The following is a 22,038-nucleotide window of genomic DNA, read 5'->3' as shown; positions in this document are numbered from 1 at the left end:
TTGAGCTGCAGTTGCAAGACATAAGTCATAGTCCTAGCTTTGTCATTAATTCACTGTATGACCTTAGACAGTTCCATTCAAATATTCCGAACTCTTTAAAATGAGAATGGTGAGACCAGATGATCTCCAAGATTCTTTTCAGATCTGAAATTCTGTGATGTTTAGAAATTTAAAAATAGGGATTCCTTTATTTGCAGTTTTTAACTGTGAAATAAAAATAGGTTTCTTTTTGAATAATGTATCATATTTTCAAGAATACCAAGAGCCTTATTGAGTGAAACTTGTTAAACTACTTCCAGTAAATCATATATGTGCTTATAGGATCCTTAACCCTGATTGAATTTTTTTTTTTTCCTTTTACTACTTTATACTTATGGTACCTGCATAGAGATATAGATGTTCTGGAAATTTCCAGTTCAGAAACCTCAGACTGTCATCCAGTATGATAAATTTACACAATACTTAAAAGTACAAAGGCTCCTTTTCTTTAAGAAACAATACTAGAAAACTCATAAAGTTATTGACACCAGAAGTAATTGTCCTATCCCCTCCCCTAAGCATTTCTGATGGACAATTGGGATGTCAGCATTGCAGAGAGTTGTTGATACGTGAAAGCTTTAGAGAAACAGAGACTTTAGACTACTCAGTTGACTACGATAGGAGAGACACACAGCTATTGCTTAATTTTGTCAAACTCCACAGGAAAAAGTAATGACTGAAAACCACCTTTCTGTGGGCATTTCCTCTGGATGCTCTTGGGTTAAAGGAACCATGACATGGTTATACTGTCCCGTCTGCCCATGGAAGTGTTTTGCATTGTTTAACACGGGAAGCTCTTATTAATACACATATGTACTTTCACCTCCAGAAGAAGAAAACAGAGATTGTCTCCTCAGAATTTAGCCAAACAAAGGAAAATAACACATAGTTTTATATACTAACAAATGCCTTTGGGGTTATGATTTCAGAGCTGATGCTTCTTAAGCACTTTTTAAGAAAATAAAATATCTTTCTACCTTAGAATCCAAGATGAGTTCTGTTGGCTTTTATCAGTTTGAAAGACAAGACTTGAAGTCTCTTGGTAGTATAATCTTTACCTCATTCAGTGCATTTTATAGATTTGTAGGAAGAAGATATTTAACACTTAAAACAAAGCTCCAAAATTTAGTCTTAGTAAGTTTTCCCTCATTTCTTTTAACTTTGGCCCTAAATTGGATTCGTGATGGTCAATGAAATAAAAGATTTGTACACACCTAGTACACACTTAGCAATGATGTTTATTTTGTAAAGATTAACTTTGTCAGAAGTACCACCATAATTAAACTTGTTAGACTGTTTCATTAGATTTTAGTTAAATGTAAATAAATTGTGATATCATATTTATAAATTTAACTTATTACAAACTAGAAATTCTGCTGTTAATTCTCAACACAGTGACTGTTCTCAGCTACAGTCCTAAGTACTGTCTTTGTTGATAATTTAAAATCTTACTATTAGAATGAGCTGATGAACTGGGAAAAGTTTTTTGTTTTTTTTTTTTTAAGACTGTAAAGCAAATTAATATTATATTTTCATATGGGCAAGTCATTTTAATCAGTATTAAAAACATTTCATTGACTTTTTCCCTTTAAGTGAAAACCAAATGCTCCTAATAATAATCTTTATTTACATGTGAAAATAGCATGTGAGTAGTTTTACTTGACAATATTTTGTTTAGCAATGTTTGCTGAAAGAGTGGGCAGCTTCTTTAAGTCTGAGAGGAAATTCACCATGAGAAACTTCACAATTATCAAAATTGCCCCAAGGTCTATATTATAACCAATAAATATATCTCACTTCTCACTGACTGGTGGATAAAGCTGGGTAAAAACCATTCATTTATTCTCATGCCTCAACAAGTGTTCATCTCTATGTACAACATGTAGTACTTTGTTAGATGTTGGGGATTTAATGATAAGCCAAAGTTCACCTGGCTTCCACCCCCCTGAAGTTTATAGTCTAATTGGAGGTTAATGGATGTAATTAAATCACCATGTAGACAATTATAAAATCAGAATGCAGTACAAAGGTCTATTGATGCTGTGATTGGGGACAGGGTAGAGGGGTGTGATCTCATCACTGAGACCAGGCACTGGGATGCTTAACACTGAGATCAAGAATGAGTTTAAGAACTTCCCAAGCAGATGTAACAGCACTGACCTCCCATGGCAAATAACCAGACAGAAGGTACATATCAGAGCTACTAGAGCCGTGATCTTGGGGAAACTCATGCAGACAGAATAAAGTAACAGATGTATGGATCATCCGCTGCTCATCTCATTCAGAATAGCCCTGAACATCTGCCAAGGTTGAACCACACCCGGGGAGTGCAGCCCTGAGCCTTGAGCTCTGAGACTCCAGCCCCTCTCCCAGTAGGAGATCCAGGGCTGCTGTACTCCACCGGGGCAACTTGGCAGAACCTTGGTGCCGTGTTTTTGCTTGGGTAGCATCAGACCCTCCCTTGCTGTAGTTCAGGGACTCATCTAAGCCTTGAGGTTGATGAGAAGTGATTGCCTAGAGCACTGGGCTGCAGCTAGTTTTCAGAGCTTGGCAGGAGGCCATGGCTTTTTCTGGGCTCACTGAGAGCTCATTTAGTCCTTCCCCTCAAGCATCTAAAAACATCCTTTGGTAGAAGAGAGGGCAGTGAGTAAGGAGACTGCCCCAACTGTGATTGGAGTAAAGGTGGTGGGTGGAGTCTGCACCAGAGACAGAGACCATCTTTTAAAATGCTTATCTTTCACACTGTGGTGCTCTTTAAGGTGGAGGTCCCTTAGAGTGATGAGGTCCGTGCATGGCCAGTTTGGTGGAAGGGTAAGAAATATAGGCCATTTAGGAAGTGAGAGGATTTTCCCCAGCTTTCAGTGAACATTGTATATTTATCAAAAACAGTGAAGTTATACTGAACTCTGCATCTTTAAACTCTACCTACATCTAATATATTTAATTTAAAGGAAAACTATTGAATGACCTTGTATAATGAAAGAAACGAGAGATAAGGAAATCTGTTTTAGCTGCTGAGAGAGTAGATTTTAAGTGTTCTCACCATAAAAAAAAAGAAATGGTAAATAGGTGATGGGTGGGAGTGTTAGCTAAAACTATGATTTGCAGGAGACATAAGAGACACAGGTTCAATCCCTGGGTCGAGAAGATCTGCTGGAGGAGGGCATGGCAACCAACTCCAGTATTCTTGCCTGGAAAATCCCATGGACAGAGGAGCCTGGGGGGTTACAGTCCATAGGGCCACAAAGAGTCAGACACAACTGAAGCAACTTAGCCCACATGCACGTAATGGTAATAATCACTTTGCAATATATATTAGTATCAAATCACACTGTATACCTTGCACTTGCACAGCATTGTATGTCTCAAGACAGCGAGAAAAAAAAATCTAAACAATAAAAAGAAAATTTTAGTAAATAAATATATAAATAAGTAAAATAAAATCTGCTCCGTCATGTATTACGGACCCCTTCTGTCACATCACTGGTTGGTTGAAATGGAAGCTATTCATAGATCCAGTGCTCCGATGAGCTGATGGACGAAAATGAAGTATTGATGACTGTGTTTTCTTTTTGACATAATAAGTTGTTTTAATGGCTGAGTTATGGTTTAAGTGAGCATTTTTGAGTATCTTTTAAAATGCTTATCTTTCACACTGTGGTGCTCTTTAGCTGTAGCAGTGTGATTAACTTTTACTTTACTATACCTGTGTAAAGAGCCACCCCTGCATGGCAGTCAGATATGTTTCTGAAATGCACTTGGCAGATTTTATCAGTGTGACAGTTTGTTCTTAGTAACATGCTTTTTTTTTTATTAAAACACTTTATTCTCATTATGCATTGTGTGATGAATTTTCCATTGGCTTTAGCCTGTGTTTAAACTCTTAAGTTTAATATTTTCTACTGAATACTGGTTTCTGTGCATAAAATTGGGAAATTTCATGGTGAAGGGGCAAGTTGGCTATCCAACGAAAGAACAACTTTGTAAATCTGCTTAGTTACCATAAATTATACTTTCTATACTAACTGCCATTCTTTCCAAATCAGCTAAAAGTTTATTTCCTTAACTGACCCATCTCTCAGTTCTTCCCTCATTCATGCTTTTGTGTTTCCAGCCTTTCTTTGATTATTTTCTCCTTTCTTTGTGTCCCTCCTCTTGCTTTCTGAAGCCATGTCCCTGAACCTGAGGATTATGGCTGCTCTCCTGATGAATGGTAAGCTGCATGGATCTTTCTGTCTCGTTGATCCATTTAAAAGGTTTGCATTTTATTGTTTTGTTAGGTGCATTTCACTACTTTGAAAAAAATTTACTAATCAGGCAGGATAACAATGCTGTAAAATATTTCTTAAAATCTGCTGAATAAAAACAGACAAATCCGTTGAATAGCCCTGATGTCCTGTTGAATAACCTTTAATCATTTTATGAACATTTAGTTCAAAGTTTAGGCTTGCTGATTTTATGCAGCTATGTATCTATAATAAAATCTATAACAATCAACTTAGAGTCCTTGGTCTGTGGACTACCTAAGATTTCAGGGACAGCTCCATAAATTTTATTTTTTTTAGCTCAGCACTGCCACCTTCTGCCACTGTTTGTATACTCTACAGAGCTACAGAAAAATGCTACTGAAACATAACCACACAGTGTAAATTTCCTTTACATTTATTTTCATTAATTTGCTAAATCTGTTTGGAGGCTATTACATAAACATTTTTTAGTGAAATATCTGGAACAGATGTTGGGAAAGTATGCTATCAAGAACTAGGGTTAATAGGAATATAATTAATTTTAGAACTATTGAATAACATTTTATAAGCTTAATTTCAGTACATATTGGGTTTTTTGTCTTACTTTAAAATCCTCGCCATGGTTTACATTTTCATTTAGAACGACGAGTTTATTTCAATAATTCATTGCAATCTGGTGGCAAATGAAATTTCAGAAAGCAGATTTCTTTAATGCTTGTAACTGTAAAAAAACAGTATGGCTTTATATGTGATTACATTTCTATTTTCAGATGACACAGGGTATTTTATGATTAAGCCTTAGTTTTCAACTTGGATTTTATTTCAATAAAGTGGAGATTTGGTAACAATTTGCAATAAGCCTCACACTACCTGGAGTTAATGACAGAGGCAGCTGTTTGGTTCATGTGATAACTGATGATTCATTGCACTTAAGCTCATTGCTTGGAGTGACATGCATTTCTACACCTATCCACAACTGAATAATTGTCTTTTAAATGTGCCAAAACGTCTTACTGTTGGTAGATAATTTAAGTGTAATGATGCAGATATTCTCTTCTACTTAATCTTTTGAGAATGTAGTTAAAATTTTGATTATATCTTTTTACTTGTTGCTTTTCAATAGAATTGAATACATATGTTTATTTTTAGAATGTATGTTTTTTTCTAAGATAAATCACTTTTTCTTGAGAAGGAAATTACCTTCACCATATTCTTATTAAGATTGGATGAAAATGTTAACAGTTGTTTACCTAGGTCATTTAAAATATTCTACTTTCAGTAGAGGTTGTTTCATGATTTTTATCACTATTGGGAAGAGACATTATTTTATCTGTTTAAGTTTTTTATGTAAAACACCCTTTCTGGAAACTTGATGTTCTAAACTGGGTAATTCCAAATTTACAATGTCAACTTTTTCATAAATGTTTATATAGTTCCACCTGCAGTTACATATAAACTTAGATATTAATGATATTTTAAGAAATAAACCCTAGGGAAGGTTTTTGCCAACTGTTTAATAAAGTAAGCTTTATTTGAAATATCTACTTGGATTTCCTCATCTATCACGTGGTTACCAAATGCAGCAAAGATGAAGGAACACTACTGTTTGAACTTTAGCTGTGTCCTAGGTCCTGAGCAGTTGTCAAGGAGGCAAACTTCGATTCTGACCACTCAGGTTCACATCCAGGTCCTAATGCTGCTGTTGAGCCACGTACCTAATCTCTTTGCCTGTGGGTCCTGTTTGGGTAGAATTTAACATCATAGGGAGGTTGCAAAGATTAAATGAATTCTGTTTTTAAAGTGCTTAGAAGAATATCTGAGTGTTAGCTCTAATGTCTCTCACTTAATCCTCAAGACATATTTGAGGAGTTGTAATTGACATGAGCCTTCTAAAACTGGTGAAATTTAGGCAGAGAAGCCAATACGTAACTTCCCTCAAAGTATACAACCAGTAAACATGGGAGACAAAGTTAAAACTTTGCTCAACCTGGATATTAAGTAGGTGCTGGTTATATCACATCCAGTAGACTTTAAAGAGCTTCAGAAATATCTGCATTTAGAGAAAAGATATCCTTACTATTTGTTATTTCATTTTTTCTTTCTCATTTTGTTAAGGTAGCAAGAGCAAGTATAGTTTGACTGACAAGAAAAGTTAGCCTCGGCGGCGGGGTGGGGTGGGACACAACTTGGCCCGATCCTAAATCTGGCATTTGCCAGATCTGACCCACTTGATTTCATATTGCCAGTGAAACCAAGATTGAAAGCGTGGGCCTGACTGAATGTATGCTTCAAGAACCTGGCTTTATCTTCTTGCTGCTGGTCCTCAGGGGTAAACTGAAGAGTACAGCTGACTGTAAATCCAAAATCTGAAAGTTGATTCTTGTCTGACTGTCAGCAGCTTTACCTTTCAATGTGAAGTTCATTGATTCCATAGATAAAATCTGTGACCTATACCATGTATTTTACTATCATTCTCCAACCATATTTGTCACAAAAATACCAAGTTAAAAAATACATATTATTTAACACATAACTGTATGTAGATTTTTAGAATTGGACACAACTCAGCAACTAAACAGGAATATGTAGATTATTTACATTTAGTCAATTTGATGGCAAACTATTACAGTGACAGTTTCAAAAACACTTTCTTGACATTAAAAATAATTGGATAATGGCTGTAACTCTACTCACTTAAATCTATAAATATAGTTTACAGAGATGAAATCATTTCCCAACCAGTAGCCACTTCTTCCAGAACTGGGATGGTTTTCTTGTTATTGCCAAGTACCATCAGCTGACGTATAACCTTGAAGGTTAATTCATTTCTATTAAAATTTACCATTCTTTAGACAGTATCAATATTTGGAGAATTGCACAAAAATATTTGCTTATTATAAGCATCTGTGTAGCCCCAAGATATGATTATATTCCAAAGCTATATATTTTGTTACATTTTTTTCTTTTTCCGATTTTTTTGGTGGAAATCTCAAGCATAAATAACAGTAGAAAACAGATGTACTCATTCACTCACTTCAGTAATATGTACTCAAAGCCAATTTCAGTTCATCTGTATTTTCCCCCACTATTTTGAGGAAAACCCCTGAGTAAGTATTCTGTGCTTAGTCATTTTACTGTGGTTTTTAGTCTTAGCACAGTATCACTGGATAGTACCATTTTCTGGTCTTCTTTTCTCATTTCATTTTGGTCTGTATTTATGTGTGAAATGAGTGGTATTTATTTATTCTGCTGCCATCACTGGGCTCACTAAAACATTCTTCCAGGTGTGACTGTATACTAACGAAATCTAACACATCCAAATTAGCTAGTCTTCAGAGTAGTCACTTTGACAAGTTATTTATTTATTCCAGTCAAGTGACCATTTCACAGAATGTTTTTGGAGCTCCTCTTTTGTAATTGCTTTAGAAATACTTTAGAACCACACAGACAAGCAGGCCACATTGATCAAAACTAGTGTCTAAGAAAAAAGTATTATTATTGAACTCAACCACTTGTTTATGTTCTTGGACTTGACCTGATGCTGAACAACAATTTCATTTTTTAAAGTTAAATCACCCTTTTAGGAAGTTTGATTTGAAACAGTAGCACTCTTCAAAACCAGAAGGTACAAATCCATTCAGAAAGCAGTGTTTTCAGTCACACTGCCTTTGTCTTCCCATATATGCACGTGTGTAGCATCTGTGTGTACATAATCTATACATTGAGTTTGTTTGTAGAATGTATGTTTCAGCTCATAATTGGATTTGTTCTGGTTTTTAATCTTTAAATTTTATTTAAGTTCGTAATGCAGTAACACATCTCTTCCCTATCTCTGACCCCCCATTTCCCCGCCTGAAGGCAGTCAATTCCAGGTTTATTTCTCCAGATCTATTCTACTATGTGTGCATATATTTTCTTTCTCATTTTTACCAAAAGTGAAACCAATTGTACACACTTTGGTACCAGCTTTTCATTTGACTATACATCTTTAAGATTTGTCCATATTCCGTGGACAGCCTTCTATTTTTTGTATAGTGTTCCATTATTATTATATGGATGTACCATAGTCTTTTTAAGCAGCCGTCCTAGACTGTGGATTAGTTCTAACCTTTTGCTGTTAAAAATGTGCTGCAAAGAATGAATTTGTACATACAGCATTTTGCACCAGACAGTGTAAGTATAGAATAGACTGAAATTCCAAAAACTGGTATTTCTGGATCTCAAAGGATTATACTGATTTTAAATTTTTGTTAGATATTGCCAATATCAGGGTCTTCCCTGATAGCTCAGTTGGTAAAGAATCTGCCTGCAATGCAGGAGACTCCAGTTCGATTCCTGGGTCGGGAAGATCAGCTAGAGAAGGGATAGGCTACCCACCCCAGTATTCTTGGGCTTCCCTTGTGGCTCAGCTGGTAAGGAATCCGCCTTCAATGTGGGAGACCTGGATTCTACCCCTGGGTTTGGCAGATTCCCCCTGGAGAAGGGAACGGCTACCCACTCCAGTAATCTGGCCTGGAGAATCCCATGGACTGTATCCATGGGCTCACAAAGAGTCAGACACAGCTGAGAGACTTTCACTTTCATTGCCAATATTCCTTTTTAGAAATTGTACCAATTTTTATTCTCATCAGTGATAGATGGTTTAACTGTTTTTCCAAGATTATAGCAGCAGAGTTGTCAAACTATTTCTGCCACATTGATAAATTTAAATCTCATTTCTCTCATCATGCAATAAGATTGAATGTATATTTAAAACCACTTCTATTTCTTCTTTGTGAACTGAGTGTTTATATCCTCTGCTCATTGTTCTATTGCATTGTTGATCTTTTTAGTGTTAGTTTCTATAAGCCCTTTTTATTTTGAGTGAATTAATGTTTCATTTTGAATAAAGTAACCATTTTATGTGTTGTAAATAGTTTTCTTCCCAGTTTGTCATTTCGCTTTTGACTTGCTTGTAATAGTGTTTGCTATGCAGAAGTATTTTAGCTTTGTGCAGACCATATTTTCTATTTGTTTTCTGAATACTAGGCCTTTCTACTCCTAAATTTTTTTTTAAGTTAAATAAAAATTGTTACTTATCTCTTCATTTGACACGATTTCATAGTCCACACTGTCATTAGCTGATTCAGTTCAGTTCAGTTCAGTTGCTCAGTCATGGCTGACTCTTTGTGACCCCATGGACTGCAGCATGCCAGGCCTCCCTGTCCATCACCAACACCCAGTGTTTACTCAAATTTGTGTCCATTGAGTCGGTGATGCCATCCAACCATCTCATCTTCTGTCATCCCCTTCTCTTCCTGCCTTCAATCTTTCCCAGCATCATGGTCTTTTCAAATGAGTCAGCTCTTCGCATCAGGTGGCCAAAGTATTGGAATTTCAACTTCAGCCATCAGTCCTTCTAATGAATATTCAGGAATGATTTCCTTTAGGATGGACTTGATGAATCTCCTTCCAGTCCAAGGAACTCTCAAGAGTCTTCTCCAGCACCACAGTTCAAAAGCATCAATTCTTCGGCACTCAGCTTTCTTTATAGTCCAACTCTCACATCCATACATGACTACTGGAAAAACCATAGGCTTGACTAGACAGACCTTTGTTGACAAATTAATGTCTCTGCTTTTCAATATGCTGTCTAGGTTAGTCATAACTTTGCTTCCAAGGAGCAAGCATCTTTTAATTTCATGGCTGCAGTCACCATCTGCAGTGATTTTGGAGCCCAAAAAAATAGTCTGTCACTGTTTCCACTGTTCCCCATCTATTTGCCTTGAAGTGATGGGACCGGATGCCATGATCTTAGTTTTCTGAATGTTGAGCTTTAAGCCAGCTTTTTCACTCTCCTTTTTCACTTTCATCAAGAGGCCCTTTAGGTTCTTTGCTGTCTGCCATAAAGGTGCTATCATCTGCATATCTGAGGTTATTGATATTTCTCCCAGCAATCTTGATTCCAGCTTGTGCTTCTTCCAGCCCAGTGTTTCTCATGATGTACCCTGAATGTAAGTTAAACAAGCAGGGTGACAAGGTACAGCCTTGACGTACTCCTTTTCCTGTTTGGAATCAGTCTGTTGTTCCATGTCCAGTTCTAACTGTTTCTTCCTGACCTGCATATAGGTTTCTCAAGAGGCAGGTCAGGTGGTCTGGTATGCCCATCTCTTTCAGAATTTTCCACATTTTATTGTGATCCACACAGTGAAAAGCTTTGGCATAGTCAAGAAAGCAGAAATAGATGTTTTCCTGGAACTCTCTTGCCTTTTCTATAATCCAAAGGATGTTAGCAATTTGATCTTCTCTGGTTCTTAATACTGATCAGGACACACTTATTGTAATTTATGTTTATCCATAAAATTCTGAATCTTCTCATTTTTTATTGCTATTAGGATTCTTCATTTTTGGATGATTAGGAAATAATTATTTGCAATGTATCATAGTCTTTAAATCAGCCTACAAGAAGCAGTAAATTATATGACACTGTTGGTTAACTGCTCATTTTTCACTTTATCTTACTGTTACACACCCTGCCTTATTGCTTTTTGCAAAACACCATAATTTCTTTGTCTCCTTATAAGGCAAACTGTCACTTGAAAACTCTATGGAAAGTTTTAACAGAATGTAGATGTTTGCAAATTCAAATAGCTTTGTCAGCTAGCAATTTATTGGTTCTTATTTTGAAATGACTTTTGAGCTTCCAATTTTATCTGTTTACTTTTACTAAAAGTGAACATTTTGTGAGATTTCAGACAAGGGTGATGAGAACACCATGTCTGAGTTATCCAGACCAAGCTGTGTAATTAGCAGATGAAATGCCAATGGTTTTATGATCTTGGAAAGGAAGCTCCTTTCTGGGAGAAGAGTTAGCATTTTCCACGTCAGAAGGTTTCACTGGTGAATGAAGGGCAGGATGTGTCCGTGTAAACATTTCAGTTGCATATCTAGTGTTATTTGTTATAAATACATTTTGAAAGTTTTATCAATTGTGGTAACTGTGATTTATGAAGTGAAAGAATTACTGGTGAGATTAATAAGACACATCTTCAAATTTGTAAAAGCGTTTAGTCCAGAATTCTTTAGAAGGAAGATAGACCTCCACATGCAAGATGTTACTGTGAATATTCCTTGACGTTTCAATTTATCTAACAAATAAGTGGGAAAATATAACTAAGAACCAATAATGAATACATTTTATAAATAATAGGGAGATTTTATAGAGCCCTGAATAATAAACTTTTTGAGAATGATAATATTTAGAGGAGAAATGTATGTTAATTTTTTCTGCCTGCCAATTGATAAGTTGTTTAAAAGTTCTTGGACTTTTCTTCTTTAAAACTAAGAAGAGGAAGAGTTTTAATTAATAAATATTAATTTGTTATTTTATAAATAAATTATTTATTATTAAAATAATAAAAGGTGTTCATTCTGTTTCCTAGTGATGATGATTTTTGAGAATTCTAATCTATGTGCTAATAAAGGTGCATTGTAATATTGAGAATTAATAGATCAAAGTGTTGCACATTAATAAAGATGTATTTTACTGTAAAATTCTAGCTTCCTTTTATGGTGTATGGTTAAAAAGATATTTACATATATTTATGATCTGGTTTAGGTTAAATTATTTTACATTCTTTTGTTTTCTTCCATGATTTCTCCTTCCTTTCAAACAGCTGGCTTTAAAATATGAAACTCTTGATATTTGGCACATTGGCACTGATAATTCTCTTTGTAACCTGTAAAAATTATGATTAAAAGCTTTTTGGATTACAGCTGTTTAATACTGAACACATTATTTTTTCCTCAACAACTTCTGAAATTTCCTTCTGTGCACAAAAGCTTTAGATCTATATATTTTCACTGAACAGTAATAAGTATACTCTTGGGATTTGACATTTCCACTTAAATGTTCCTTGTCCTTCCTTTGAATCTCAACATTTTGATATTAAATTGCATGGCTATGAGATTAGTAATAGCTAGATTATAGAGGCAATTCTCATTTGATTTGTTTCATATGGAGTTCAAGTTTGCTGATCTGAAGACAGCCACAACACAAAACCACATATATACTTTTCTGGCTTTTTTCTCCTTTACACAGTAACATGTACATAATATATAAGATATGTGTAAGTGATAAATGTTAATGTAATGTGTAATCAGTTTATTCATATTTTTGTTTCATATGGTAATCATATAATATTACTTCAAATAAATTTTCATGGCTAAAGTATTATTTTTATAATAACTCCATTAATTCTCACAATTTTTAAACCTTGGAAAAATTATGAAAGTAGAAAAATTCAATTCCATGTATATTAGCAGTTTTGTTACATTTTTTTAATTAAATTTTTTTTAAACTTCATATGGCTACGACATAATTTTACTCCAGGAAAATGAACGGTAAAATGCTATTTTTTATTAACACAGAAAAAGGCTTTCACATTTTATAATGTTTGAAAATATCTTATGATTCAATCATGAAATATGTGATATCTTATTTGAAATGTGGACTAAATTATACTTAATTTATTAGATTTAATTTATTAAGAGTTTGTAGGCATAATGATTTATTTTAAAAGTAACTTACAGATAGATCCGCAGACTTGTATAAATGAATCAAATATGCTCCATTTTTTCCCCTTTAGGCAGAACTCACAGTTTGGAGATGAAAAAACATTTAGTGATTCATCATTGCTGGAAAACCTCCAAAATAATCATGTAAGAAACATAGTACCATTATCTTTTCATTAATAAATGAAAACTAATGAGTGTTTCTCTGAATTACCTTCCATGCTTATATATTCCATTTTTTACTTTCATGATCATTTTTAATAATTATAAAAATCTGTTGTCTCTAAATTATTTTTACTTGGCCAGTACAAATCTGTGATTTTTAGAAATTTACTTTTAACACTGTTATTTATCGATACTCTACTTTTTAAAAATATTACATAATTTAGAGCTCTATTTACATGAAAGAACTCATTGTTAACAATTTCAAAATATCTATAGAAGTTAATTACTTGCTCAAAATTATAGGCCAGTACTAAATCTATACAATAAGAACTTTAAACATCTACCACCCAATGTGAGTATTCCACTTATAAAGTTACTGATACTTACTAAAATTCCATCTGATCAAAGGATATGATTTCTGGAGTTTAAGAGCTTCCCAAGTGGCACTAGTGGTAAAGAATGCCTGCCAGTGCAGCAGACATAAGAGACTCGGGTTCGATCCCTGGGTCGGAAACATCCCCTGGAGGAGAAAATGACAACACTCTCCAGTATTCTTGCCTGGAAAATTCCATGGGCAGAGAAGCCTGGAGGGCTGCAGTTCCATGGGGCTGTAAAGAGTCAGATGCAACTGAGCACACCTAGGTTTAAATCCGCAACTTCTTCTCACAATCACTTCAAGCTCAGTGTGTCAAAACTTGAACTCACGCTCAACACCCCAAAACTAGTCCCTTCCTAGCACTGGTGGCCTTGCCACCCCTGCAGGGCCCTAGCAGTGCATTCATGTGGATATTTCCGCTTTCAACAAAACATGAGCTTCAAGATCACAGAATCTAGACCTAGACCCACCACTTCCTTCCTGTGCTCTCAGGTTCAGTTACACAATCAACTATCCTATAACTCCATCTAGGAGCTTAGGGTTGCTTTGTTACCGCTCTTCTCTCCATCTCCAGATCTGTAATGAACCACTAGTTCAGTTCAGCTCAGTCGTGTCCGACTCTTTGCGACCCCATGAATCGCAGCACGCCAGGCCTCCCTGTCCATCACCAACTCCCGGAGTTCACTCAGACTCGCGTTCATCCAGTCCGTGATGCCATCCAGCCATCTCATCCTCAGTCATCCCCTTCTCCTCCTGCCCCCAATCCCTCCCAGCATCAAAGTTTTTTCCAATGAGTCAACTCTTTGCATGAGGTGGGCAAAGTACTGAAGTTTCAGCTTTAGCATCATTCCTTCCAAAGAAATCCCAGGGCTGATCTCCTTCAGAATGGACTGGTTGGATCTCCTTGGAGTCCAAGGGACTCTCAAGAGTCTTCTCCAACACCACAGTTCAAAAGCATCGATTCTTCGGTGCTCAGCCTTCTTCACAGTCCATTCACTAAGCCCTTGTCAATACAACTTTCTTGTGTTTGTGTACGCGTGCATGTGCTCAGTCGCACAGTTGTGGCCAACTCTTTGCGACCCCATGGACTGTAGCCTGTCTGGTTCCTCTGTCCATGGGATTTCCCAGGCAAGAACATTGCAGTGGGTTGCCACTTCCTCCTCCAGGGGATCTTCCCCATCCAGGATCAAAGCTGCATCACCTGCGCCTCCTGAATTGACAGGCAGATTCTTTACTACTGCACCACTGGGAAGCCCATGACTTTCTAGAACATGTCCTAAATGTCTTCTTCACCTCATTCTCACTTTCTCTGCCCCAGTCAAGACTACCAGCATCCTCCAGGTAAAATCCCACAACAGCCTCCTAACCATTCTCCTGGTTTCCATTTTCACCCCTTCCCATCATTGTTGCACATGGCAGCTAGAATGACGCCAGTGGAAATTAAGTCCCAACACACCCCTGCTGAAAACCACTCTCTGGCTTCCCTCTCAACTTACAAAGCTGCGTGATCCAACCTCTGCCTAAGTCACCAACCTCACTTGGACCTACCCTCCCTTTCTTTTTCCTCCGACTATACTGGCTTTCTCATTTTCTCATACATGCTTCATTCTTTCCTCCTTTAGGACCTTTTCAGTCATGTGTTACTCCTGCTTGATGGAAAACTCTGTGCTCAGTACTTCATGAGGCTAAAACTTCATCAGCTTAAAGATCACATTGTCTTGAAAATAACCACAAACTGACCCAAATAATATTGTGTGATTTTCACACATTTTATCCTTTGTAACCCTCTTCACAGTATAAATAAATAGTGTGAAATTTGCTCAGTCGTGGCCAACTCTTGACAACACCCCATGGACTATCAGTCCATGGAATTCTCCAGGCCAGAATACTGGAGTGGGTAGCTGTTCCCTTCTCCAGGGGACCTTCCCAACCCAGGGATCAAACCCAGGTCTTTCGCATTGCAGGCAGGTTCTTTACCAGCTGAGCCACAAGGGAAGCCCATAAATAAATAATACTTGTGTACTGTTTATCTATGTTCTGTTTTCCCACAAGTCAAAGCATCATGAAGCAGGGACCTTGTCTGATTTGTCTGCTGTTCTAGCCTGAACACCAGTTTTGTTTTGTTTTTTTCAAATAATGTTTTGATGTACCTTTCCAGTCATTTTAGTTTTTTGTTCCAAGAGCATGGAGGAATTTTTTTCCTTTATTAATTCGAGTGACACTTTTCTTCATCAGGAACCAGAAAAGATGTTTAATTTCAAAAATCTGGTTGTTATTCTCCTATAAACTCAAAAACTCCTTGCAGAAAGGATCCTGTCTTCCTCAGGCCATAACTACACAGGACTTGCTCGGTCAATCCTTTTTTATTTAGTAGAACACTAGTCAGGTTATGGTGGTGGTTTTTGGAAAGAGCAGCCAAAGCATCTATAGGAATCCTCTGCCATCATCACCGCGACCCAAAGTAGTGGAACCCGCAGTAAGATTAGATGCCTAAGATTTAAATCTGATCAGGAATTAGAACTAGGTAAATGAACATTTTAGAATTCCTCTCTTGTCCTCTGATAACAGGATCCAACCACGTCTGCCTTTTTCACTGTGCCTGTTCTATTTAACAAGACAAAGTGGCCTTATATAAATGGTTAGAAAAGGAATGAAGACGTTCCAAAAATGAAGGATTTTAGTGAAAAATATTTTTTCTTCATAGTGATTTCTTGGCTTTCACCCTCAATATTTAACAGTTGCACTCAATAAATATACATGAAGTAATACTACTATCATTGTGTCATAATGGTTAAATGAAAGGCTCTAAAATATGTGTTTATTTCTTACAGCCCACTGCACCAATAATATGTGAATTTCTTACAATGATGGCCGTGTGTCACACAGCAGTACCAGAGCGGGAAGGTGATAAGATTATTTACCAGGCAGCATCTCCAGGTACAAATGAAGCAATTGTGATGTATTTCTTGGTTGAAAATTGTTCTGAAATATGAGATTGTTTGGAAAATTTTAATTTGAAGAAGTAAAACAACCAAGTCACTTTAGTTTCAGATTAAAAATGTTATTTACTAATTAGAAGCGTTGGCTTTCAAAATTGTATATATTTTAAAATCTATAACTAATATTTGTTACATAACATGTTACATGGAAATTTGAATAACAAAATTCATACAAGTTAAAAAAAATGGTATCTGTGCATAGTAAGTTTTCCCTTCTTTATAAATAATTAAGAAAAAACTATTGGTCATAAGCTGCTTTTTCACATAAGCTGGCAGGAAAAGGAAGATCCGTTTCCCTGAATAGTGTTGATTTTAGAATATAAGCTTTTCTTCTTTTGGAAATGATAATCAAGGAGTTTGCTGTGTATTTACTTGACTGAGAAGGGCTTTACACTTAGAGAAGAGACTCCATACTTAGACTTATTTTCAGTGTAAAATTGGGTAAATAGCCAATTTGATGACTAAGATTTCAGGAAAGAAGGAACACACTTTAGGGAACTTTTTTATAAGTTTCCTTAAAAAAAAAAAAAAAACTTTATTTTGTATTGGAGTATAGTCAATTAACAATGTTGTGATAGTTTCAGGCGGACAGCAGGACTCAGCCATACATATGCATGTATCCATTCTCCCCCAAACTCTCCTCCCATCCAGGCTGCCACATAACTTTGAGCAGAGTTCCATGTGCTATTCACTAGGTCCCTGTTGGTTATCATTTTTAACATAGTAGTGTGTACAGACCAGTCTCAAACTTCCTAACTATCCCCTCTCCCTGTTTTAAACTGTATTACAAACCAGCACCTGCAACCTTGTAGAATATACCAGATTCCTAAAAACCATGAGATACACTCTTTATCATTAAGACAGACACTGTATGGATGTTTTGTCTCACATCCTTCCCTCAAAAACAAAAAAGTTTTGATATAACATGGTGATAAGAGTAAATAATATGTAATACAATGAAACATCAGTTCATTTCAAGTGAAGCCGCTCAGTCGTGTCTAACTCTTTGCGACCCAATAGACTGTAGCCTACCAGGCTCTTCCGTCCACGGGATTTTCCAGGCAAGAGTACTGGAGTGGGTTGCCATTTCCTTCTCCAGGGGATCTTCCCAACCCAGGGTTCAAACCTGGGTCTCCCACATTGTAGGTAGATGCTTTACCATCTGACCCCTCAATATTCATAGTGTTATTAATAATTTTCCTATATTCAGCATTTTAGGAGGAAAAGGATAAAACTTAAGAAGGCACTTTTGTGCCACTTGTTTTTTTCCAATTTAGGAAATAATTGATATACATCACTGTATCCCTACTATTTATTTATGTTATAATGGAAATTTGTAGCTTTTGATCACCTTTCTCCACTTCCCCTTTACCACCCTTCCACCTCTGATAACCACATCTGATCTCTTTTTATACGAGTTTGAGGGGGGTGGGTTTCTCTTCTCTTTTTTCTTTAGATTCCACATATAAGTGAGATCATACAGTATTTTTCTTTGTCTGTCTGACTTTTTCTCTTAGCATGATGCCTTCATGGTCTATCCATGTTGTTGCTATTATGGGGTTTCCTCATTTATACACATCATTTATTTTAAGAAAAGTTTTGTGGAGAATATGCTGGACCAAGACCTACTTTGAAGTTATCCTTTTTAGGTCTGCTTGGCTAACAGTGAGACTTAGCCCTTAAGAATATGCCTCTGGGATCTATACATGTCTCAGATTCTGAAGATCATTCTACTTAAACCCTGGGCATTGTCATATGATTTTAAAAGAAATGGATTTCAATAACAGGAGTCAGAATAAAAAGAGCTTTAATTCATTTTAAAGTTAAGCAGACTGTTGTATTGCCGTCTTAGTCTCATATTTTGGGATATCTTACTCTCAGATGGTAAAGTGTTTGCCTACAGTGCGGGACACCCAGGTTCAATCCCTGGGTCAGGAAGATCCCCTGGAGAAGGAAATGGCAACCCACTCCAGTATTCTTGCCTGGAAAATCCCATGGGCGGAGGAGCTTGGTAGGCTACAGTCCATGGGGTCACAAAGAGTCGGACATGACTGAGAGACTTCACTTTCACTTTTCTTTCACTCTCATATTTGGGATAAATTTTTTCACCATGTATTTGCTTTTTTCTATTTGCCGAAAACAGATGAGGGAGCCTTGGTCAGAGCAGCCAAGCAGCTGAATTTTGTTTTCACTGGAAGAACGCCTGACTCAGTGATTATAGATTCAGTAAGTTATTTAATTCTCTTTTTTATCAAAGCAATGCTTATGCAAGCTTCAAAGATAAAATAATACCAAAAAGCTCATAATAAAAACAGAGGTTCCCTACTCTAGTTCTCTCCAGAAGCAATGACTTTTCTCTTCTTTTAGCTGTTTCTTCAGACATTTATACATCCTTTTTTAATGTGTTGATGAATGAAATATATTTCAATTCTTCAGTTTTAGACATATCTACTGACTTTCTATTCAGTTATGTTAAATGAGGGATTATTTCTCTTGACTCACCATCCCTTTCCAGTAGTAGTATAATTATATTACAATGCTTGGTTAAACAAGTATTTGGACCCAGATGTTGTATGGGCAAAAGATTGAAACAAACATTTCACGAAAGAAGATATACAGATGGCCAGTGCACACATGAAAACACATCATTAATCATCAGGGAAATGCAAATTAAAGTCTCAGTGAGACACTGCAACATACCCACCAAGAAAAGTAAAATTAAAAACATTATGGCAGCACCTAATGTTAATGAAACTAGAGAGCAAGGGGCTCACCTATATGTTGCTAGTAGAGGTGTAAGATGGTGCAACCCCTTTGGAAAACCTTTTAGAGTTTTCCAGTTCAGGTGAACATGTACCTGATGGAGCAGTTGTGCTTATACTTGCCCAGAAGAAGTCAAAGCATGTGTCTGCAGAGAGACGTTTCGTGGTATGTTCATAGCAGCTGTATTCAGAGTGGCCAAAAGCTAGAAACAAACCAAATGTCCATCATTAGGAGGATGGATCGACAAATTGTGATACACAGTGGACTAGCTGAACAATAAAAAAGGAGGAAAATGATTGATTCATTACCAGCATTGATAAGTCTCAGGAACAGGCTGAGAAAAAAAGAAAAAAAAAGCCAGACACAGACAGCTGCATACTCTGCATTTATATCGAGGTTGAGATCAGGAAAAAGTGACTTATGGTCTTAGAATTCAGAGCAGTGGTTGTCTCCACATCAGGGGGGAGATTGGGAAAGGGGCCAAAGGAATTTATAGGACAGTGGAAATGTTCTGTGTCTTGATTGGGGTGGTGGTTACACCAAGTATACCTTTATCAAACCATAGAATTTTCATTGAACTACATATTTAAGCTCTATGTACAGTATTGTATATAAATTATATCTCATTAAGCATTTTTATTTAGTGTTTATGTTATTATGCCTGTATTGATATTCCTAGCAAAACATTGTTTTATTCAGTATTTATTTTCTTTGTTTTTAATTTTGTGTTTTCAGATACAAAATTATCTCCTGAAAATAATTTTTTTTCTTTAACTCTTAAAAATAAATCTCTTATGTTTTTTCCAAGTGCAGCATTTTCTTTCTACCTATTACTAATTGTTCTAATTGTTTCATAACTTCTTAGTGCACTTTTATCAGTACAATTACACCAGATAATCTGGCCAGTGGGCAGTCGCACTCTTTCCCTTGAGACGTTCCTCCTGAAACACCCACCACCCCACCCTGCCCCTGTTCTCCTTACTCTGGGCCAGTTTTATTCAGAGGTCAGCTTCTATGGCACTTGGAATGCCTTTTGATTGTCTCCTGTTTTGGACTTGCTATTTCCTGTAAGTCAAAACTTCTTTCTTAGAACCTGTCATTGATAGAACATGTTTTCTGTCCATTTCAGAAAAGGTGTCACAGAAGCAGAAGTCACAGTAGTGACAGCCCTCAACAAGCCCAGCTCCTGACTCAGGGCTCCACGCTGCCCTGGTGCCCAGCTCAGTCTCACTCGTGGTTCTCGAGAGGAAGCGCTTTCCTGTCTCCCTGGGGACTTTCCTTAACTCTCTCCTGTGTTAGATCTTCTGTTTCCTGAGTCCCGTGTCTTCCTTGTTCCTGCCCTGTGCTTGTTTTTGTGGAGAACTTTCTTTATTGGCTTCTTGAGAAAAGGCGCATGGGAAATTACTTGTTGTTTAGCCCTTGTAAGCATAAACATTTTTATCTGACCTTTATACTTACTTGGTGGTCCTGCTGAATAGAGAATTCCAGGCTGGGAATCAGTTTCCTGAGGAATTTTTATTGCCTGGCTTCCTGTATGCCTAATTGAGAAGTCAGAAGCCACTGGGACTCTAGTTTTTGTGACTTGCCCACGGCCTCCCTCAAGAAGTTTGCGAGATCTCCTTTATCCCAAGAATTCTGAAATTTCACAACCATGTACCACAGTGAGAATATTTTAACTCACTGTACTGAGCACTGAGTGGACACTTTTCCATTTGGAAATCTACATCCTTCCATTCTGGAAATTTCTCTTGAATGAGTCTGTTCATTTTTCTTTTGCTTTTTTCTCTGCTCTCTCTTTTTAGAATTCCTGAGCACATCTTTTAACTTTTCTGTCCTGCTTTTCGTGTTTTTGCCTTCTTGTTCTACTTTTTGGAAGTTTTCCTCTTTTCTCTTCTTAGACTTCCATTGATTTTCTTTTTGTTTCTGATATTACATGTTTTAGCTTCCAGAAGCTTTTATTGTTTTCTCAATATTTCTTTTTTTAATAGTATCCTGTTCTTCCTTCATAGGTGTACTTATGTTACTTCTCTGAAAGGAAAAATGATAGTTTTCTTTTTTATGTTTTCATTTTTTAAAAAGTTATAGAGAGTTTAAATAAGCATATCATTTTATTGGAACATAAAATGGTATTAAGCTGTCATTATAGTTGTTTTGATTATTGCACTGGGAGAAGCATACTTCACCAAAAATTAAACATCAACTTTCACATATTCTTTTCCGGAGTTTCTCATTCTCTACTTAGGAGAAAAGAGCATTTAATTACTGCACCACTTGCATATGGGATGCGTAATAGGCTATGCACGATCTTTGATGAGAGCTGCAATATGCAGAGAAATAAGGCCAGTCTCCTCCTGTGCCACCAAAGAGAGCACAGTATGTGAATGTTACTCACAGAAGCATAACCATTGTTACAGGCAGCTTTTCATCTCAGACATTGTCTTTGTTTTTTCATGGGTCCCATTAACAAGCATTTACTGGTGGATCTAGCAATATTTCCAAGGGTGTAAAACACTGCAGAAGGTTTTATGCCTCCAGGAATCCACACCCATCCAGTTCCAATGATACAACAGAAAATGCCCCACAAGAAAGCATATGACAAAACACCTCATCCTGGTGTGGAAATGGAGTGAAGAGGGATCTGGGACCTGTCGACCAGCCCTTTGTGCCCGTCAGGAAGCCCAGGCCGACACCAGTGTTTTCTTTTGGAATTCTCTTTCTTCCAAATTGCTCTTATCTGTTTGTTTTGGGTATCTGTGATCCATGATAATAGCTGTCCTTGGATATCTGTTCATCTTTGGTTTTCTTATGGTTAAGAGTAAAGAATTTGCAATCTGATATGGCAGTTCTAAGAGGGTATTTGTCAACATTGGGCTTCACTGTGTGGTGGTCTGGTGGG

At 36.6% G+C, this 22,038-nt stretch overlaps 1 protein-coding gene across 1 annotated transcript in view; it reads left to right on the top strand.

The window, feature by feature from the left end:
- ATP8A1 (ATPase phospholipid transporting 8A1) overlaps positions 1-22,038 on the top strand; it is a 227,566-nt gene that overhangs the window by 81,261 nt on the left and 124,267 nt on the right. The window contains exons 17-19 of the mRNA XM_068974944.1: positions 12,914-12,986; positions 16,212-16,317; positions 18,523-18,605. Coding sequence (XP_068831045.1) covers positions 12,914-12,986; positions 16,212-16,317; positions 18,523-18,605 — 262 coding nt within the window. The remainder of the gene's footprint in view (positions 1-12,913; positions 12,987-16,211; positions 16,318-18,522; positions 18,606-22,038) is intronic.

The sequence above is a fragment of the Capricornis sumatraensis genome, chromosome 7 (genome assembly GCF_032405125.1).
Source record: "Capricornis sumatraensis isolate serow.1 chromosome 7, serow.2, whole genome shotgun sequence".
NCBI lineage: Eukaryota > Metazoa > Chordata > Mammalia > Artiodactyla > Bovidae > Capricornis > Capricornis sumatraensis.
The sequence above is the reverse complement of the archived record's forward strand: the minus strand, read 5'-3'. Positions and strand labels throughout refer to the sequence as shown.